The sequence below is a fragment of the Sebastes umbrosus genome, chromosome 9 (assembly GCF_015220745.1).
Source record: "Sebastes umbrosus isolate fSebUmb1 chromosome 9, fSebUmb1.pri, whole genome shotgun sequence".
In the NCBI taxonomy this organism is placed as follows: domain Eukaryota; kingdom Metazoa; phylum Chordata; class Actinopteri; order Perciformes; family Sebastidae; genus Sebastes; species Sebastes umbrosus.
This window is the reverse complement of record NC_051277.1, coordinates 26695686-26716810: the sequence shown is the minus strand read 5'-3', so window position 1 is coordinate 26716810 and position 21125 is coordinate 26695686. Positions and strand designations below refer to the sequence as shown.

Genomic DNA, 21125 nt, shown 5'->3' with positions numbered 1-21125 from the left:
GTTGGTGTCACTTGGGACGTATTGTACTTCTAATATTTGTGTTGTACTTAGATATACAGTAAATTAAAAACAGCATATAGAGGACACTGATTGATTATGCAGATTTAGTCTCAGCAGAGAACAGAGACTTATTGGATGCCTCTGCTTGATTTCTGACTGCATGTTCAATATTAGAGGTCAAAGGACAGAAAATGTTGTTGACTGTGTATTTGGCTGGATTAGCCTGCTAGGGGCTCAAAAGTTAACATGAGCAAAAGTAGCAAAATAAGGAAGCATTTAAAGGAACAGCCCGTTCCAAAATGAAACAAACAATGACAACTGAAACTCCTGGGATGTTCATTAAATCACCAAACTAGGGCTGTCAAAGTTAATGTGTTAATAACGCGTTAATGCAAATTTGTTTTAACACCACTAATTTCTTTAACGCATTAACACAACTTGCGGTTTTCAGGTTGAAGTGGGCTCAGTTTAAAAGCTAGAGTGAAGATACTGGCATCATATGAAACTAGAAAACCTAAGGTACCGACAATCCATTGGTACCAACCATGTCATACTAGCTTGTCACAAATAACGCTCCAAATTACAAAAAATGTTGGCGAGGAAAATCTGGCATGGCCATTTTCAAAGGGGTCCCTTGACCTCTGACCTCAAGATATGTGAATGAAAATGGGTTCTATGGGTACCCACGAGTCTCCCCTTTACAGACATGCCCTCATAATCAAGTCAGCACACTGACACACTGACAGCTGTTGTTGCCTGTTGGGCTGCAGTTTGCCATGTTATGATTTGAGCATATTTTTTTATGCTAAATGCAGTACCTGTGAGGGTTTCTGGATAATATTTGTCATTTTTTTGTGTTGTTAATTTATTTCTAATAATAAATATATACATATATTTGAATAAATCAAGCATATTTGCCCACTCCCATGTTGATAAGAGTATTAAATCTGACACTATCACATCATTCAAAACCCTCCTCAAAACCCACCTGTTCAAACTGGCCTTCTCTCGGTAGTGTCCATCAGTTCATCATACGTGTCTGCATAAATGTGTCTCTGTCATGTCCAGTTGTTTTTATCTGTCTATGTTTAATTTCATCCTTGTAAAGGTGTCCTTGGGTGTCTTGAAATTGTATTATTATTATTATTATTAATAATAAATACTTGACCAATCTCCCTTTAAGATACATTTTGAACAGATAAAAAAAAGTATGATTCATTTGCAATTAATCACGATTAAATATTTTCATTGACTGACAGCCCTACACCAAACACAGTTTCATTTCAATTGTCTTTCAAACTGAATTTGTCGGTGTTCTTTACTTTAATTTCATCATGAGATCTGTCATGCAGTATAACGCAATAACCAGCAAATGTAGCAATGAAGTATATATTACAGTTTTGGACTTACAAAGCACTAATTGTGCTGTATAATAATTTTTATTTAGATTACTTTCATTCACAAAACAAGTGCCTTAAGACTTTTTATAACAATGTCTATCCTGATTTCAGACAGTTCAAAACTGCTCAGAACTGTTTCCATACTAATCAATACAATTTTTTAAAAAGTTGCTGATTTATGTTAGTAGTATAACTACAAACATATTCTCATTTAGTAATGAATACTAATCAGGTTGTATTATTGCTCTTCTGCCTCACAACACAGGGATCCTTATTGACTTGCTATCCTACCTTCCTCCAGCAGAGGGTGCTGTCCATGTATAATTACCATGTGAATGTGACCTCATGTCTAATCTCCTCCAGTGGATTCAGATACAGTGACAATGTCTTGATAACAGCTGGGACTTTCCCAAGGTGTTCAATACCCCGGAAATATAAAGGTAAGACGTGCCAGACAGGCATAAATAACTTGTTTCTTGGGGAGAAAAAATATTTCCTGGTACTTAATAATTCCCGTTAATAGCACCAGTGGAATTTAAAAGGTGCGTCCTAAAGTGTTATTACAAGAAACATGCCATTAAGTGCACAAACATGTCACCACATTGACCTACATATTTATGTCACAACATGCATAAACACACATGGCTCACCTCTTCCGATCTCAAACTGACCAATACTGGTATGATTCATGTCTTCAGGTTTCACTCATTTGTGGATCACTGTTGTTTTCCTCTGGCTGGTCTGACCTTGACCTCAAAGGGAAAGAGGAAAAGAGATTGTGTGTTTGCGTATGCTCTTCCTTTAATCATTTTGAGTACGTTCTCATTTTGAGAACGTACTCATACATATATTACGATAAAGAACCACGGAGTAAGTGAAAATCAACTAAAATGATCTCACTTTTGACCAACTTCCTGTAATCCTGGTTTATTATTGCTGAGCAAAAGGTAAGACACCTGGGAGTATGGTAGGTCTAGTGAGGTGGTCAGGTGGACAACACATTTAGGCTCAGACTTGGGGTTAGAAGTTAACTTAAACAAGGATTTAAAGAGTGGTAACTGACTACATATTGGTCCTCACAAAAGTAGCAGAACAAAGCAGTGTGTGTATTAATGTGCCTGTCAGCAGACCTTGAGCTTTCTGCCCTGATACCAGTGACAAACTGAGAGACAAACAGACGGGGGTCTGGTATCATTGAAACACTGGTTTTGGTGGAAGCCCAACTGTATTGACTGATGACAGCTGTGGTTTCATTTTGCGTAATGCCAGGTGTAGTGGAAGTTTGGGGTAAATCTCACTGAACTGATGACATCGTGTTGTTTTCACTTCAATTGAAACAAACCTGAATGATTTTTTTTTTTTTAAATAACCTTTCCTTAATCATGCCTTTATTGGTTATCATATATGTTGTCAGAGTAGAAGCTATGTTTTTAAGACAATGTAGCCTATTATATTCATACTCACTCTTACACATTTCAAAATTTACTTTTTATTGTTAATATATAATATAAAACTTCATTTGGTGCTCACAAAAGATCCTATCTATAATTTTCAATCAGATACGCTCAGGTTTTTTTTACGCTACAGACAGTCCTACTTGACCAGCAGCCAGCTAATGTTGGCTTATGTTAGCTAATGTTAGCTAACTTTACTGCTCAACTGACGGAGTGGTGCAGAGATGGCATATTTTTGTAGGCCAACCAGGAAGTTAGCATCGCCCTGGTTCCCACGACATGTTTTGTTCAGCAAGATAATCTTCACCAATTATCTTTAATGATTTTTGCAATCGTCAGAAGTAAAAAGCTAACGTTAGGCTATAAACGAACTACACCACAGTCACATGACTTCACTTCACCACAACTAAGCTAAAGGCAGATTAGTGTTTGGTATGATAACGTTTTTTCCGCTACAGACAGTCCTACTTGACCAGCACCCTAGCTTATGTTGGCTGATGTTAGCTAACTTTACCGCTAACTGACATTAGCCAGTGGGGTACGCTCACATACACGAACATGCACTATAAGCATGTGCGGCAAGCCTGGCGATGTCAACAATGCATGGAGAAGCTACGATTACAACACACAAAGAGGGAGAGTGACTTCATTCTCTGCTCAGGTAGACATTACTCTTCTATATCTTAGTTGTTTCTGCTATATTAATGCTCTGGATATTGAATAAAGCACCTTTAAATAATACATTATTAGTAAAGAAATATTTATCTATCTATCTTTTTATCTAAAATCCATTTTTCTGTCAAGAAAAAAAAACGTATTTTTCTAGTAACTAGTGCCATTTATGCAGTTCATAAATTACAGTCACGTAAAATAAATCCTTTTTTCTACTTGTGCTACTTTTATGCTACCTTTTGTCATTTACCATGTCACCTGTTAGCCACAGCCAACCTACTGAGCCAAAAGAAAACTCTATGTAGGCTAAGTAAAGAGGGAGCACCTAGAAATATTAGCTTTTATGTACCGCAAACACTAAGTAGGTCACACCCACACAGCCCTGACAGGTCAGTAACAATCAGGAGACAGGTTAGTCATCTACATAGGAATTGAACACACATATTATGGCACATTATTTGCTATTATTAACTCAGAGGCATGTGACTGATATGTACACCAATCAACCAGACTCGTCTGATTTGGCACCGCGGGGCAGAGGACCGACCACAAAACAATGACTTGCTGGCATGATAAGTGTGTCAACAACCTGTTGACGGAAAAAAACATCCTGTGGGAAAAAATAGCCTTCCTGCACATGTGGTGTTGTGATTAATGGTTTCATATGAAGCCAGCAGGACTTCCTGTCCTGGTGGAAGAACAAAAAAGGGGGGTAAACACAGCTATGCAGAGTCAGTTAGATCAAGTTAAAACAGAAAAAGACTCCCGTTTCCTACGCTGCTGCATATGCAAAGGTTACAGAGCCTGTCAGGGGATATTAAATTCCTGGCGTGCTTGAACGTAGCTAAATGTCACAAGGGAGCAGATTAGAAACATGAAGTTATTTAAAGCAATAGATACACAGTATATAGATGGGGAAACATTTTGACTTGATAATATTTAAAGCTCAGCGGGTAGAATTGGAGCAAATACTGTATGATTAAAAAAAGGAATTTTTATAAAATGGTCACTGTATCCTGGCAGTAGTGCATGAGACAGGTAATCTGAAAAAAATCACGTGCCTCTGTGTCCTCCAGTGCTACTAATAGCATCTGCAAGATTTCACAGATTGGAGCCTTGCAGTTTCTGAGCAGCTGTCAATCACTCGCAAATTCTGATCAAACGGTCAAACTAGGCAGCGCTGATCAAATATGAATCAATATTCTGTTACTGTAATGCCTAATTCTCTCAAATGTTTTCAGAAACATCTTATAGTGTACTGTTTAGCTGTAAAATGAGCAAGTTTGTGACCTGACAGCCATTTTGAGATCAGTTGAGGAAATACCAAGCACCGCCCACCAGCCGGAGCAAACTTTCTCATTTTACAGCTAAACAGTACACTACAAGATGTTTCTGAAAACATTTTACGTGAGAAATAGGCATTACAGTAACAGAATATTGATTCATATTTGATCAGCGCTGCCTAGTTTGACCGTTTGATTGGGGTTTGTGAGTGATTGACAGCTGCCTCTGTTAAATGAACAGCCAATAAGAACGCTCTCTGTCTGAAATGACCTGTGATTGGCCAAAGTCTCCCATCATGGACTAGATTTTTTAAAGCCTGAACACAGAGCCATGAGGAGGTGCAGAAGTCCAGTTTTCTCTCAGAACACTTGAATTACAATATGCTGAATGGTTATAGAGTGCTACAGGAATGAGTTCTAAAACCCGTAAATGAGTTCGCATTTTAGCACTTCCGTGTGTGATTAACACATAGCAAGCTTAAGAGATTTTAACGTTTTGTTCTACAACATAAAATACATCAATTAATATCCAACTCGTGAATTTTGAAGCTTTTATGTTTCTCAAAAAAAGGTGGTTGCTAACAAGTGGCTAAATGAGACTACTAAACGTCATCAGGCCGACTCGTCCGCCTTAACATTCCCGTTGTGTATACTCACGCTCATGTGACCGTGGTGTAGTTTGTTTATAGCCTAACGTTAGCTTTTTACTTCTGGTGATTGCATTTACGTTTCATGTCATAAAAGTGGTGTTCATTTCTGGAAATAATAATAATGTATTATAAATTGTAAATTATAAATTATAAATGTAAAATAAAACATGTATTATAAACATTTGTTTTTCACAGAGCGTATTTCCTGCAATAATCCAAAACCTAATGGAAAAATCCCATTGACTGTTTGTCGAGGAAACCAGGGCGATGCTAACTTCCTGGTTGGCCTACAAAAATACCACATCCCTGCAGCACTCTGTCATTGGATTTTTGCCCAATGATGCCAAAGAAAATCTGCCTACTGCAGGTTTAACCAACTGTTATTTAATTTCTTGATAATGTAGGAGTGAAAAAAGAGATAAGGGAGAAGAAAGTGAAAGAGGGAGGAGATAAAGCCAGATGAATTGCTGGTATGTCAGTCCGTCCCACTCCTTTTCAGTACAAATGCAGCAGAGCAGTGCTGAGCCTGCATACCACTGCTGCTGACGACTGCTCTGATCCCACACACACACAAAGGCACACTCTCACACTCTCACACGTCACACACACATCATCACACCACGCTCACAGCACAGAGGCGCTTAAACTCAGCCCAGCGTTGGGAGATGCAACCGACTGGCAGCCACTGAGTAAGTCCACTTTCCACTCTTCTCTGCTCTTTCTTTCTTTCTTTCTCTGGCCGTCTCTGTTGTGTTTGCCATTCTACGGCCCGTCTGAGTTCATTTATCTCTCACACTCTCCTATGCTGCTGTGAAATGCCCAGTGTTTTCTCACACTGAGGGACTTTTCAAACTTTTCTCTCAGTATGCCGTGCACATACCTCTCCCTGCCTCTCTGTCTTTTCTCTGCAGAAGCAAAACCACGGACCTATTTGCAGGCTGGCGTAGAGCCAGACCTGGATGCCTTTATATTTGAATAACAGAGTAGAGCGTGTGGATGTCGATCCACTATATTCTCACTTTGGGGATTTCTCTCTCTGAAGTGTCTGTGTGGGATGTTATTGTCTGTGAATAGTCTGGCATGTTTATTTCTCGATTTGAATATTGCTGTTGTGCTGCCATGTTCAAATACAGTTCATTGTAAGAGCTGTTATGTAGGTGCTCAGAGGTGTGATTATTTTATAGAAAAATTGAGCAATTTGCCACTGAGTGGGCTGTTTGGTAGTAAATCATCAAGTCAGGTCCAGTTTATTTGCATTGCTCTTAATCACAGAGTCCTAAAGGGCTTCTACATTGTGAAAGAATGAATGAAAACACACCCCATATACAATGAGCAAGAACATGGATCACTCAGAAAAACAGAGTTGAAAGAGATTTGAGAAGTGCTGTACAGAGTTGATGAATGAACGGATTAGGGCTTGAACTAACGGTTATTTACATTGTCGATTGTTCTCTTGATTAATCGATTAGTTGTTTGGTCCATGAATCAATCAGTGTTTCCCAAAGCCCAAGATGACGTCCTCAAATGTCTTGTTTTGTCCACAACTCAAAGATATTCAGCTTACTGTCATAGAGGAGTAAAGAAACCAGAAAATATTCACATTTAAGAAGCTGGAATCAGAAAATTTTGACTTTATTTTCTTAAAAAAAATTACTGAAAGAGTCAAAAAATAGTTGGCGATTAATTTAATAGTTGACAGCTAATCAATTAATCGTTAGCTCATGGATCTAAGACTAATAATGCAATGAAGCTGTCTATATATGCCTACACGAGTGAAATGAAACTACAGCAAGCTTAAAGTTTGGCTAAAAGCAAGTTTTACTAAAAGCATCAGCTGTTGAAAATGATTGTTTTACTGCTCAGTTCAGGCTGAAACCAGAGAATTATTCAAGTCTAGGGTGAGGTTTACTGTAATTCTATGGTGCAACATCTGCTACACCTGAAACACTAACTGAAAGGGTGAGATTTCATTGTCAGCCTCTACTGATTTACGGTAATACTGGACCGCCCTCAAGCACAGATTGGTGAACTCTTATCACAAACACAAACCCTATTGGCTCTCGCTCAGCAACTCGCCGTGTCACATCTTTCAAAAGTGAGTGTGTACAGGGTGGAGGCTGCTCGTACACTGTGTGTTTACTCATAGTTTGAAGGTTGCTCTCTGGGATTTTTACGTTTGAGGACTTCCTGGTTGAGTTATAAATAACTGCTGATGTCTATCTGTGTCACATGGGTTGATAAGGTGCTACAAACAATAAGAGTGGTGTGTGAGAGAGAGAAAGTGAGATTAATGGCTGCTTGTAGAATATTAGATATACTGTACTATATTATCCTTACTATCTTTATTTTATCATCAGAAGATTTTCTTTTGTTATTTAAGCCATAGAATATTAGATATATTGTATTATCCCTACTATTAACATCTCTTTATGTTATTATCAGTAGATTAAAGTAGGCCAAAGTTAAAGTTAAATCACATTGGAGTTGTACCAATACTAACTTGATTACTACAAATTAGCAAGAAAAAAACTGAATAACTATATTAGTTAATAGAATAAAATAGATGAATAGATGAAAATGAAATAAGTAAATAATAAAAAAAATAAAATAAAAAACAACTATAATATATATATATATTCTAGTTTTTATTTATTTTTTTTATATATATATACAGTACATACATATAGAAATTTATATTTAGGTATTATAAGTTTATATATAAGTACATGTAAGTTTATAATTTATATATTGAAATATAATTCATGAATTATATATATATTATAGTAAAATAGATAATGAAATAAAATATAATATATATTTTTTTATTTACTTATTTCATTATCTATTTTACTCTATTAACTAATATTGTTATTCACTTTATTTTCTTGTTAATTTCATTAATTGTCTTTCATAATAGTAATCGTGCTTTGGCAACACATGTCAAATGTCATTCCGTTAAAGCCTACTGAACTGAATTGAATTAAATTGAGAGAGAACTACTGTTAATGCAATAATTCAAGTGAACTGTAGCTGTCTTTTGCTCTCTATCTATCTGTGTCTGTTACCCCCAGATAGCATGCAGTCATTAACGCCCTGTGTGTGTGTGTGTGTGCGTGTGTGTGATTGTGTGTGTTTGTGTGTTGACATACTGAACCTGCCCTTGTTTGCCTTTCAGTGTTTGAAAGCACAGAGGCATTCTCGCTGCCTACTGTATGCAGAGTAAACACTGCATACACACACACACCAACACACACACACACACACACACACACACACACACTACATCTGGTATTGTGGCTTATTTGCTTCGGGACTATTGTGTTGTGCCAGCCAGAACAGGATTGAATGGTGGGGAACTAAACAATACAGTAGATATAATCTCTCTCTCTCCCTCCCTCTCTTTCCCTCTCTCTCTCTCTCTCTCTCTGTGTGTGTGAAAACCACAACAGCAACCTTCAGAGCTCAGTCGATCCGGACACACTGTGCCTTCACCTCCAGAGAGGCCGACACACTCCTACAGCACAGAGGAAGAGCACTTGACAAAGAACACTCCAGTGACCTCCAGCAGTTGGACCGTACCTGATCCCACATCCTTCAAAGAAAAGGGAACCTGACTCTGGGACAGGAAGAAGGAGCTGATCATACCCCACCGCTGAAACACGACCCACTGGACGGAGAGAGACAGAGGGGCTGACTGTCGTCTGTGATACCTGGGAGAGAGAGGCACGATGCTGGCTAAAATCCTTGAGGACATGTGGGTGGAGCCCGAGGTGCTGCAGGCCCTCAGCGAGGAGCAGAAGAGGATCCTCTTCTTGAAGATGAGAGAGGAGCAGGTACGCCGCTGGAGAGTACGGGAGGAGACGGAGGAGAGGGAAGGAAGAGACTACGACAGCAACAGGCCGAAGAAAGGTAACACTGGCTTTGTTGTACTGGTTACACTGGTGGGAAGTACCAGTACATAGAGAACACGTACGTCTCATTCCATTACACTACAGTATGAGTATGATTCACAGTTAAGCAGAAGAGGAAATCACTGAGTAAAGTAGCAGGAAGGAACAGGGCTTCTGGGAAATGTGTTCTTGATTTTGATCAACAGTAACAGTAAGTAAGTGACAGAAGGTCTCTAACATGGTCTCATTTCTTTACAGTAAAACACATGTCACAACCTATTTTATACTGTCTATGACCACAACTAGTTTGACAATTATGTACTGACAAAAAAATACAGACTGCAGTACACTTACAATTATCTGTCTCTTGAATCAGACATTTCTTCAACATGCTAATAGATAAGATAATACGTAAAATCTGTCACCTTTAAAGTAATTGTTGGGAAATACATGTTTCTTTGCTCTCTTACTGAGATTAGATTAGATTAGGTAACACAAATCCACCCACCAACACCTCTAAAGCTCATAAATGAACACGGTTTATCTTGTTCATTTAATCCGTACAAATACTGAAATCTAAAATTGATAAATTGCAGTTTAACCGGGGTTATCTGAAGGCTGTGTTTCTTTGGGTGGGCGCAGTGTCTTTCTGGAGTCTTTGCGACACAGATGGGCTAGCTTTTCCCCCCGTTTCAAGTCTTTATGCTAAGCTAAGCTAACCTGCTGCTGGCTGTAGCTTAATACTTAATGCACAGATAGTGACATGATATTGATATAAGCGTATTTCCAAAAATGTTTAACTGTTGCTTTAATCTTTTTTTGCCTTCTAATATGTTTAGTCACAGTGCTGCTGCTACTATTGATTATAACACAATATATTATATGTAAGATAACACATCAAATCTGTCACCTTTAAAGCAATTGTTGGGAAATATGTTCCTTTGCTTCCTTGTGAGATTAAATTAGATTATAAGATTAATACCACTCTGATATCTGTCCATTAAATATAGCCTAAGGTTACACCCTGTAGCGGGTTAGTTTAGCTTTAAAATAAACACCGGAAACAGCTAGCGTAGCTCTGTTTGAGGGTAACAAAATGTACCTACAAGCACCTCTAAAGCTCACTAATTCACCTGTTTTATCTTGTTAATTTAATACGTACAAAAACTGAAGTGTAAAAACGATAAATTGCAGTTTTACCCGGGTATTTTGACGGGCCAATGTCTTGGGTTGGCGCAGTGACTTCCTGGAGTCTCTACAACAGAGCCAGGCTCGTTTTTCCCCGTTTACAGTCTTTATGATAAGCTAAGCTAACCAGCTGCTAGCGGTAGCTTCATACAGGTAGAGATATTGATATAAGAATATTTCCAAAAATGTTGAACTATTGCTTTAATTTTTTTTTTTTTTGCCCTCTAGTATGATTAGTCTCAGGGCTGTAGCTAACATTTATTCAGACATTTTTAGATTAGAGATCTTTAAATCGTATTGTTTTTCGACAGCAAATACATTTTCTCTCCCCCTGAGAATAACACAGTGGTAGTGTGGAGACTATGAAACAGCATTAAGGGAAATCAGATTTGCAGGAAATATAATCTGATAGTGAAATAAATTGATACAATGTAGAAATTTTAATTTGAAATCTGAAATTCCCACAGATTGTGGTTGCTAGTCACAAATGTCTTCTGGAGGTGGGATACGGTTGGGGGGGGATTTAGATTTATGACCTCAGTATTATTAAAACTCAAGAATTACTATTACTATTATTAATTTTTTCATATTGTCTAGCGCTGGCTTCCATTTCTGAAAGCTGCAAACACACACACACTCATTTATTATAATTTATTACAGGTGACACGTATTTTTGATTTAGTCAAATTGTACATTCAATCCCTTTCACAACTAATTAATGACCAGACATCGTCTAAACTCTGGGTGCACGACACAAAAGCTGTGTAGTAACACCCTCTCACGTTACCAATCTGAGTAATGTGTTTAAATTACAAACAACGTAACATAGTCCAGAGTCTTTTCATCGCTCTGTCAGTAGCCCAACATGTGTCCCTCTGCTCTACTTTTCAATCGTACTCATTTCACTCACCCTTACTCCATTTAAGGGTGTTTCTCTGACTCACTGAGACCCGATATATATCAGCTCCACTGGTTCTACTGTGTGACAGACAGCTTCTATCACCACCGGTCGAATTGTTCCCTGGGCTGAAAGCTGAATACGATTGAGTAAGCCCTGTGGTTTGGGGCGTCGCCACGCTTTAAATGGCATATTGAGTTACCTTCTTTGTTTACCCAATCTGTGCCATGTCACCTGAGAGGCGGCCGAGTGTGTGTTGTCTGCGTGTTTTTGTTACTCAACATACAATCCAGTATGTCGGGCGTCTTTCATTCTTTGTCGACTGCGTCGTTGTCGGGAAAGACAATCACTACCTGTGCATGCAGGGCCTAATAAATGTCACATAAATAAAACATGACTTTGTTATGTGCTGCATTTCTGGTTCATGTGTGGGAGTGGTAGTGACAAAGAGACACCTCACTTCTCTACTGGAAATCAGTGCGTGGACATAAAGGTGTGTTGCACAGTCAGACCGTGACTTATGTCACAAATTGTCTATAGTCAGGTGACATCTGACTGAGACGTCTACACAATGTAGCCTTATGTTCTGGGTGACTGTACACAAACACAAGTCATTCCCTTAAATATGAAGAGAAACAGAGCTGCCTTTGTTAGCTGGCCTCTAAGAAATCTGGACAGTCACTTCACTGTTAGAAGCTGATTACGTCTATAGACTCCTACAGTGTCTGTTCGATGAGCCTGCTGTGTCTTTTAAAGGGTAAATCTGCATTGAATTCCAACTGGCAGAAACATGCTGCTCTACAGCTCTCCGAGCATTTGAACTTTTAAGCCACGCCCCAATCAGTGATGTCATGGCAGGTGTTTCACCTTTATCAGATGTCATGGAAAACACCTGTTATCACCTGTCGGGGACTGGGGTTTGTTTCTACCTTCTGTGTCATGATGAGTTAACAACTAAAAATACCCTGTGAGTGTTTATGTAATGGATAAATGATTGGACTTTATTCCTGTTTATCATGAGGTGAAGATTAGCTAACAAAAAAGACACAGCACATTGAATATTACATACGTTTATTTATAGGACTGTCAATTAAAAAATGTAATCGCGATTAATGGCATGATTGTCCATAGTTAATCACCATAAATTGCAAATTAATCACACATTTTTTATCTGTTCAAAATATACCTTAAAGGGACATTTGTCAAATATGTAATACTCTTATCAACATGGGAGTGGGAAAATATGCTTGCTTTATGCAAATGTATGTATATATTTATTATTGGAAATGAATTAACAACACAAAACAATGACAAATATTGTCCAGAAACCCTCACAGGTACTGCATTTAGCATAAAAAATATACTCAAATCATACCTTGACAAACTGCAGCCCAACAGGCAACAACAGCTGTCAGTGTGTCAGTGTGCTGACTTGACTATGACTTGCCCCAAACATGCACGTGATTATCTTAAAGTGGGCATGTCTGTAAAGAGGAGATTCGTGGGTACCTATATAACCCATTTTCATTCACATATCTTGAGGTCAGAGGTCAAGGGACCCCTTTGAAAATGGCCATGACTCATGACAGTTTTTCCTCACCAAAATTTAGCTCAAGTTTGGAGCGTTATTTAGCCTCCTCCGCAACAAGCTAGTATGACATGGTTGGTACCATTGAGTTAGGTTTTCTAGTTTCATGTGATGCCAGCTTTAAAACTGAGCCCGCTAAACCTAAAAATCGCAAGCTGCGTCAATGGGTTAAAGAAATTAGTGGTGTTAAAACAAATGTGTGTTAACGCGTCATTGCAGGAAGTAATTATTAATTTACAATGAATTATAATTATGACAGAGTGAAACAGTCTCAAATCAATGCAGTGTGTAAACAAGATGTTTGAACTTCCTGTTAAACTCCCCACAGGTCAGTTTCATGTAGCCCTGCCTGCTCGCAAACAGGAATGAGGCCACTGTTATTAACTATTTCTTCTTTCCTTTTGTATAATTCCACATCATTTAAACGTGATTTATCAATATTCAGTATAAGAATGGTGTTTTGCAGTGATACACAATTAATGCACTCCAATGGAAATACAGAAAAAGAGAAAAAAAATATGTAAAAGAGAGAGCTCAAATGGAGAACAGTGTTAACACTGAGATAAAGTACATTGCTGTTGTGTGAGGTTTCCCAATCTCTCTACTTATAGGACAGCACCACCTTCTGGATAAAAGCCAGAATGACACTTTATGAGATGGACTTGCTGAAAGACAGTAAAGCTTACCCATTTTGTTTTTTCCTGTCCCTCCAGCTGACATTAAACACGTGAAGTGGCTGCTGGGTCGGGACGGAGACGTGAGTGTCAGCGTGTTTGGAGAGGTGGACGAGCTCAGGTCCTCCAAACTCCTCCAGAGCCTCATGAACAACAGGTAGACACACAAACACAAACACACACCTTTAAATAATTCACATGGTATCACCGATTGACTCATTTTGGCTTCTTTGTCACTGACCTGAAAGTGATGAGGAGGTGTAAAAGCAGACTGTGGCATCTCCGGCCGAATGATGGTCCAGCTCTCCAACTAATGGATCACAACATGTATTTACTCCAAAAACTATATACTGTACATACATTGTAAGAGCTACGGAGAACACAAACAAAATAAAATATTCCCATTTTTAACTTTATACAAATGGCAAGCTGTGATAGAGTGCTACAGATAAGCATATTTAACTTTAAATTACATTATTAGTCCCCCTTTGCTTAACTAAAAATACCCTGTGGGTGTTTATGTAGTGGATAAATGTTTGGACTTTATTCCTGTATATCATGAGGTGAAGATTAGCTAAAAAAAAATACACAGCATATTACATATTACATACGTTATTACAGTTTTTCTCGATTGTTTACACACATTTTCTGAAAGCATGCCTCATACTCTCAGAACTCTACACACAAATCAAAAAACACACACACAATGGGCAAAACCCCTCAATTCTCCTGCAAAATGAAACTTTACATTCAAAACAATGTTATTTCTTCTCAAAATGGTATTTTGTTTTCAAATGACACACACAAACCATCATATGAATAGACATTTATAAGAACCAGTTGAACACTGATGTACTCAATGTAAAACACTATAATGAATGGAAAACACTTCTTCTCCATTCATCATAATGACTTAGGCCTTTTTTTTGTTCAGTGTTACACTTACTACAGACAGTACATACAGAAGTGTGTTGTAAAATATTTTAGAATATTGTTTTTATACTCAGAACACACAAATACACGGTAACAAATATATTTTATTTTCCCCACAAAAACAATGTACACAGTGTACATCCCAACCAACACAAAGTTGCACATACAGTGGTCTACATACAAAACAACAGAAGAATTTACTGTATACAGTTACAGTAAAAAAAACTATGCTGCATCCTCTCTTCTGTTTCGGTCTGGCCACAGCACCTCATCCACATCACAAGCAATGTTTGCCCTTTTATGCTAAAGCTCTGATTGCTAATTGTAACACTGTGTGACAGGTGTTTGCCCATGTGATGAGTCAGTGTGCATAGTAGGGCAATTGACTTTAGAATTTTGAATGACAGTGTGTTCCTTTTGAAAACGAGATTTTCTTCATGAAAATTGTGCCAAATGCAGAGAATTGTGTGTAGTGTTTTGAAAAAAGTGTGTTTTAGAACTGCAATTTGAGTGTAAAGCAGGAATTGTGCTTGTAGTTTAGCAGAATTGGTTCAGGGGGTTGGTGCATGAGTTACATGTTGTGGTCATTGTGTGTCAAGTACCAGTATTTGTGTGTAAACAATTGAGAAAAACTGTAATAGGACTTTCAGTTAAAATATTTAATCGCGATTAATGGCATGATTGTCTATAGTTAATCACAATCAATTTCAAATTAATCACACATTTTGTATCTGTTCAAAATGTACCTTAAAGGGAGATTTGTCAAATATCTAATACTCATATCCACATGGGAGTGGGCAGATATGCTGCTTTATGCATCTCATGCTGTATGCACAAATGACAAGCTGTGACAGAGTGCTACAGATAAGCATATTTAACTTTAAATTACATTATTAGTCCCCCTTTAAACATTTAATCACACATGAAATGCAGCTCGCAGAATACACACCTGGCAGGTAGAGCCAACATAGCGTCTTTGCTAGCTTACACACACACGTGTTTAACTCTTTTTAACTATGAAAGTACATAGTTAAGTCACTTCTTATCAAGCAAGAGACGAAACATTGACAAACCTTGTGCAAACTTGTCAGCCAGGTGCTAAACAATAAAACTGTACTACAGGCATGTGTAGGTTTACAGAGCATCTGTTTACTTCTTACCGGAACCACCCGTTCAAAATAAAAGCACCCGCCTTAATGATGTAATGTAACAGGTTCTACTACCGGTGTTATCCTTTCAAAATAAAATCACATTTATAACGTCATAGACGGGTTTCTGTGCAACGTCATCACAGAGATGCGCGTGCAGCTAGGGGGCAGAAAGCTCCAGAGCCAGATGACAAGGAGTTGTTGTGCAGTAAAAAAGATGGATTGAAAATGTTTAATATTCATATGTCTTTGCTAAAACCAGAAGGAGATTATGGATCCAGGCCTGATGGATAAAATTGTTCTAGTCACACAGCGCTAGCAAAGCAGCAGGTGGTCATGGGGAGCTGTCATGCTGCACAGATCGATAAATATGAACTGATCAACAACAGGGTGATCGACCCACACTCTAAGGAAATATTAACAAATAGGCCTAATTAGCGGCTCTACACTGTTGTAATGTTACATGACTACGGCGGGGAACGCTCACTCCGGTATGCCATAACGTTACAAATCACACTGTCTGATCTAACGTTACCCATTTCATAACAGATGATAATGATAAACAAATCTCATACTAATACGTCATATGATAATGGTATCTGGTGGTCGGACACTGCAGGGATCTAGTATAGTCAACAAGAATGTACAAACAATGCAAAATCTACGTTGATTACAACGGTTGCCAAAGCGGTTGTGCCTCCTGAATGCGCACGCACCCAGTAATGTCTGTATACAAGAAACCCGTCTACTATAGAAGCAACATGGAGCCACTTAGTTTTGCAGCAGTGGGTTGAAGAGAACAAACTGTAGCAGATTTTTTTTAATGAACGTAAAAAATGAGGGACTTCTGCTTGTTTCACAAAAAGCGTAAAACATCAGACAGATAATTAGATTCATCACCTCCACCATGTCCACCCATCACATGATGATAGCATCATTCATGTGGTTTATAAGATGTTTCCATAAGATTTGATGTAAGCAACAACGCAGAATTTGCAAAACTGTGTCTGTTTGTTAGGTTTTCTTTAGTTTAGTTTTAACGTGACGTAAAAGTATTTTTCACAAGATTTTTTTGGAGTAACAGCTCATCCACACATGAGAACAACCACCTTAATAAAGCCTTCAGTCCCTTGAACATATGACATAACTCTGATTGACTTTGATAACCAAAGAGTTTCAGCTCGCCGTCTCCTCGTCCTAATTGGATTATAGAAGTTATTTGCCATATGACTAACTGGAGGATTGATTCAAAGGTTAGGACGGCTGTCTGCGAGCCTAAAATGGACGTCTTTGTCTTCCAGAGTCCACGGTGATAGTATGAATGGCATCCAGACAGTGGACTTGCTGCCAGGAAGAGAGGCCCAGCGGCTGGGCTTTAAAGAAGACATCCAGCTGTCCCTCACAGATGTTAGCGTGAGTTCATGTGCTTGGATGTGGGTTTGAGGTTATGGAGGGTAAACAGTGTATCAGAGTCTCACTGTCAAATTGTGTCCCACTTATATTCAGCGTGACCCAGCCTCACCGCACGACCAGTGGTCGGAGGAGGACTCCTGCAGTGCTGACGACGACCTCAAGGACCCCGCCGAGGACAGCGACAGTGAGTCAGGCAACAGCTCGGACAACTTCGGCGACTGGAGTCCTCACAGGACCCCTTTTAGTGGCCATGACAACCGACCGCCGCTCAAAGCCCAGCTGTCAAACACAGAGAGGGACAGAGGTAACAAGACAAGAGAGGAGGGAAGAGGTGGAGAGAAACCTGATTCATGTGTTCCAAGTCACTTAGTGATTGTGATTAAGTATATGTAAAGGTAGAAGTACTACCACACTGTAAATATAGGCAATTACAAGTAAAGGTTCTGTATAAAACCCCAAATATTGTAACAGCAAAAGCATTTACATATCAAAAGAAATGACAAGATGAGGTTAGCAATGAAGAATGAATGAAGAAGAAAAGTATGCAATGAATACAACTAAAATAAAAGGTATATATACCAACAATAGTAAATATAGCCTTTATGCAGATTAGCCCCTTTCACAGTGTTATAATATATATTTTATTATTGGATTATTGTCACTAATACATTTACATTTAAACATAATTTAATGTTGTTGCTGATCAAGGTGTTTAACTATGTTATATACTCTAAGAGTTTAATCATATTTGATAAACTGCATGTATGTTTTGTTTATTAAGAAACTAATAAACTGTCAATAAATGTAATGGAGCATAATGTAGCAAACAATGGAAAAACCCAAGTAAAGTTTAAGAACCGCAGAACTGCCCTTAAGTACATTACAATAATAGTGAATGTACTTACTTAGTTACTTATCAATACTGCTTGCATCATGTGTAATTTGTCAGAAACATGATCTACTAGCTTGCTTGTTGTGGTCCAATGAAAGCCATGTATCTCTATTTTCAGTTTATTTGTCAGGGAAAGATTAAATGTTCCTCATAGTTTGAAGGTTTTTCAGATAAACAAACCCTTTAAAAACTCATTGGATTATCTGAAAAATGCATTGCTATGAAGCTTAAAAGGGGGTCTGTTTTTCTTCGCTAGTGAGAACATAATGTTAAAGAGGACCTATTATGCTCATTTTCAGGTGCATACTTGTATTTTGGGTTTCTACTAGAAACATGTTTACATGCTTTAACGTTCAAAAAACGCTTTGTTTTTATCATACCGGTTGCGCTGCAGCACCTCTTTTCACCCTCCGTCTGAAACGCTCTGTTTGAGCTCCTGCCCCGGCCAGTCTGCTCTGATTGGTCAGCTGGCCCACTCTATTGTGATTGGTCAACCGGACCAAATTCTTCAGACTCCGCTCCAGCTCCGCTCTAACTAGCTTTGTTTGAGTGAGTGCCAAACTAGCCGCTAGGCAGGTATTATGCAAATGTGTTACTTGGTGACATCACCACGTTACAGAAGAAAATGCGGGACTTCAAGCGAGGCGTTTTAGGCAGTTCAGGAGCAGTGTTTCTGTGGGGGAGAGGAACTCCCTTTGGCGTGAACAGACCTTTTAAATGCACAAAAATCTATACAACACACTAAAGGAAAGCATAATAGGTCCTCTTCAATGCTGAATAGAGTAAATGATTAGACTTTCAGCTCAGAGGGAACACTGATCCTGAATAAAACTGTTGGTGCGATAATATTCCGATTTTACAAACTCACATTGCTCCTCTCTCCCCTCCTCAGAGATGGTGTGTCGTGAAGAGAAAAGGTCTGACTGTGGAGGCCGCGTGGCGCAGCTCAGGAAGGCCTTCGCAGGTGATCCTTGCAGCACGTCGTCCTACACCAAACCTCCTCTACCTGCCAAACCTGCTCACCTGCAGAAAAGAAGCACAGCATTGGCTTACTAAGACTGATGGTGTGTGCAGCCTGCAAGGAGATGACGCTGTAACCCCACAGAGGCAGAGCCTGCTGTGCTGAGAAAATAATGACTCAGTTAGACACTGATGGACCAGGCCGAGGCCACATTCACTGGAAGAAAAGGATCCTTACTTGAACCTGAGCGCTGAACTGAGATACACTTTGTTAGGCCTCCATTCACGAAGCGACCTGCAGACAGAGAAACGTCTGAAGGGGTGGAGTGAGAGAAAGACTTGAAAGCTTTTCAACCGAAGTCAACCTGAATGAGAAAATGAAGCAGCTTTGATGTTGCCGAGTTCAAATACGCTCACATAGTTAGTGTGGTATACAGGCAGACACAGAAAGAGATGTCCAGAGGCACACACACACACACACACACACACACACACATACACAGACTATTGACTACAGGTAGAAAAACACTGTGGTGTAGTTTATAAATAAGTGTTAATTAAGTTTTATTATTCAGAAGTCATAAGCAGAGGTTTTTGGGAATGGAAACATGTATTTGATAAAAGTCCTTTTGTGCTATTCAAAAAGCTTTAAACTGTTTTATATGTCTTCCATGTAACTTCTGTCATGTGATATTTTAACACCACTGACTTTCACCAGCGTTGACAACATCTTCATCCGGTATATCAATCACAATGGTGGAGGGGTTTAAAATAAAAGGACTCAATGCATTGTAAATAATAAACAGACTGTAACTATCTAGTGCCTTTATCTTGAGGGTGGTTTTCCTATGAACACACACACACACACACACACACACAGACACATTCACTGATGACTGGCTCATCAGGAGCAGTTTGGGACACTCCAACATGCGGTAAGGAGGAAATAGAACCACCAACTTTACAGTTATTGGATAACCAATAACTGATATGTGTCTCCTGACTCTTGAACTACCCGTTTAACAGTGCTTTCCACACAAGGAGTGTCTTTCTTATGTGAATGAGTGAACAGGATAGGCCTATAGCCGAATGGCGTCACAACTACAACAACGATCTACCAAGATTGTGGGGAATCAGTGCAGTATTCTGGCTTGGATTTTGGATTTGGATTTAATAAGAAACAATAACTATGAGGTTAAATAGCTGACTCATATCTTAAAATTGAGGGTGTTTACATTCACAGGAACTAAGGAATTGTAGCTCTATTTATTATCTATTATATTTATACTTTGGTCCAGACTGAGATATCTCAACTACTATTGGATGGATTACCATGAAACTCTGACGTTCAAGTTACCCAGAGGATGATCCTTCCTTACTTTGATGATCCCCTGACTTTTCCTCTAGCGCCAACATGTGGTCCAATATTTTGATTCATGGCTAAATAACATTCCCATTAGCCTCAGTTGTACTTTGAGTTAATTTGCTAGTTAGCAAATATTAGCATTCCAACATGTTGAACTATGATGGTAAAAATTACATCTGCTAAACATCAAAATGTAAGCATTTTCATTGTGAGCATGTTGGCATGCTGATGTTAGCATTTAGCTCAAAGCATGGCTGTAGACTCTTGTTATATAAAGTGCTGCAATTTTAGTGGACTAAAAGTATTTTGACAGATTAAGATCAACTTTAAAAAATGTATAGTTAGTTAAAGGTGCTAAATGCTAGATTGGGAGCATTTCTATTGCCTCCGCACGGCTGCCAACATGGCGACCTGAACCGGTGGCTCGTAGCTAACGGTGCTAACGGCGCTAACAGTTAAAACAACAGCAACAGTGCTGACAGAGCTAACAGTGTTAACCTGAGGGGCGGAACTGGAGGCTGCGTGCTACGTCTCTGTGGTGGCACCGTCGGTCAAGATGGCGTAATCAGCTGTAACCGCCGTATGAGAGCAGTGCAGAGCAGCAGCTGTTAGCTAGCCAGTGGTGCACACTCACATGCACAAACATGCAATAAAAGGCACGTTCGGCCGGCCCGACAATGTCAACAAAGCACGAGGAAGCTCGAATTACAACACAC

The 21125-nt window shown here is 38.9% G+C and overlaps 1 protein-coding gene across 1 annotated transcript; it reads left to right on the top strand.

Annotated features, from left to right (window-relative positions):
* The first annotated feature begins 5971 nt into the window (after positions 1–5971).
* Positions 5972–19872, top strand: zgc:92242 (uncharacterized protein LOC436899 homolog). The gene is made up of 6 exons (XM_037780932.1): positions 5972–6148; positions 8909–9368; positions 13737–13854; positions 17080–17191; positions 17285–17495; positions 18976–19872. The coding sequence occupies exons 2-6, from the start codon at positions 9188–9190 to the stop codon at positions 19137–19139; spliced, it is 786 nt and encodes a 261-aa protein (XP_037636860.1). The 5' UTR covers positions 5972–6148; positions 8909–9187; the 3' UTR covers positions 19140–19872.
* The last annotated feature ends 1253 nt before the right edge of the window (positions 19873–21125 follow it).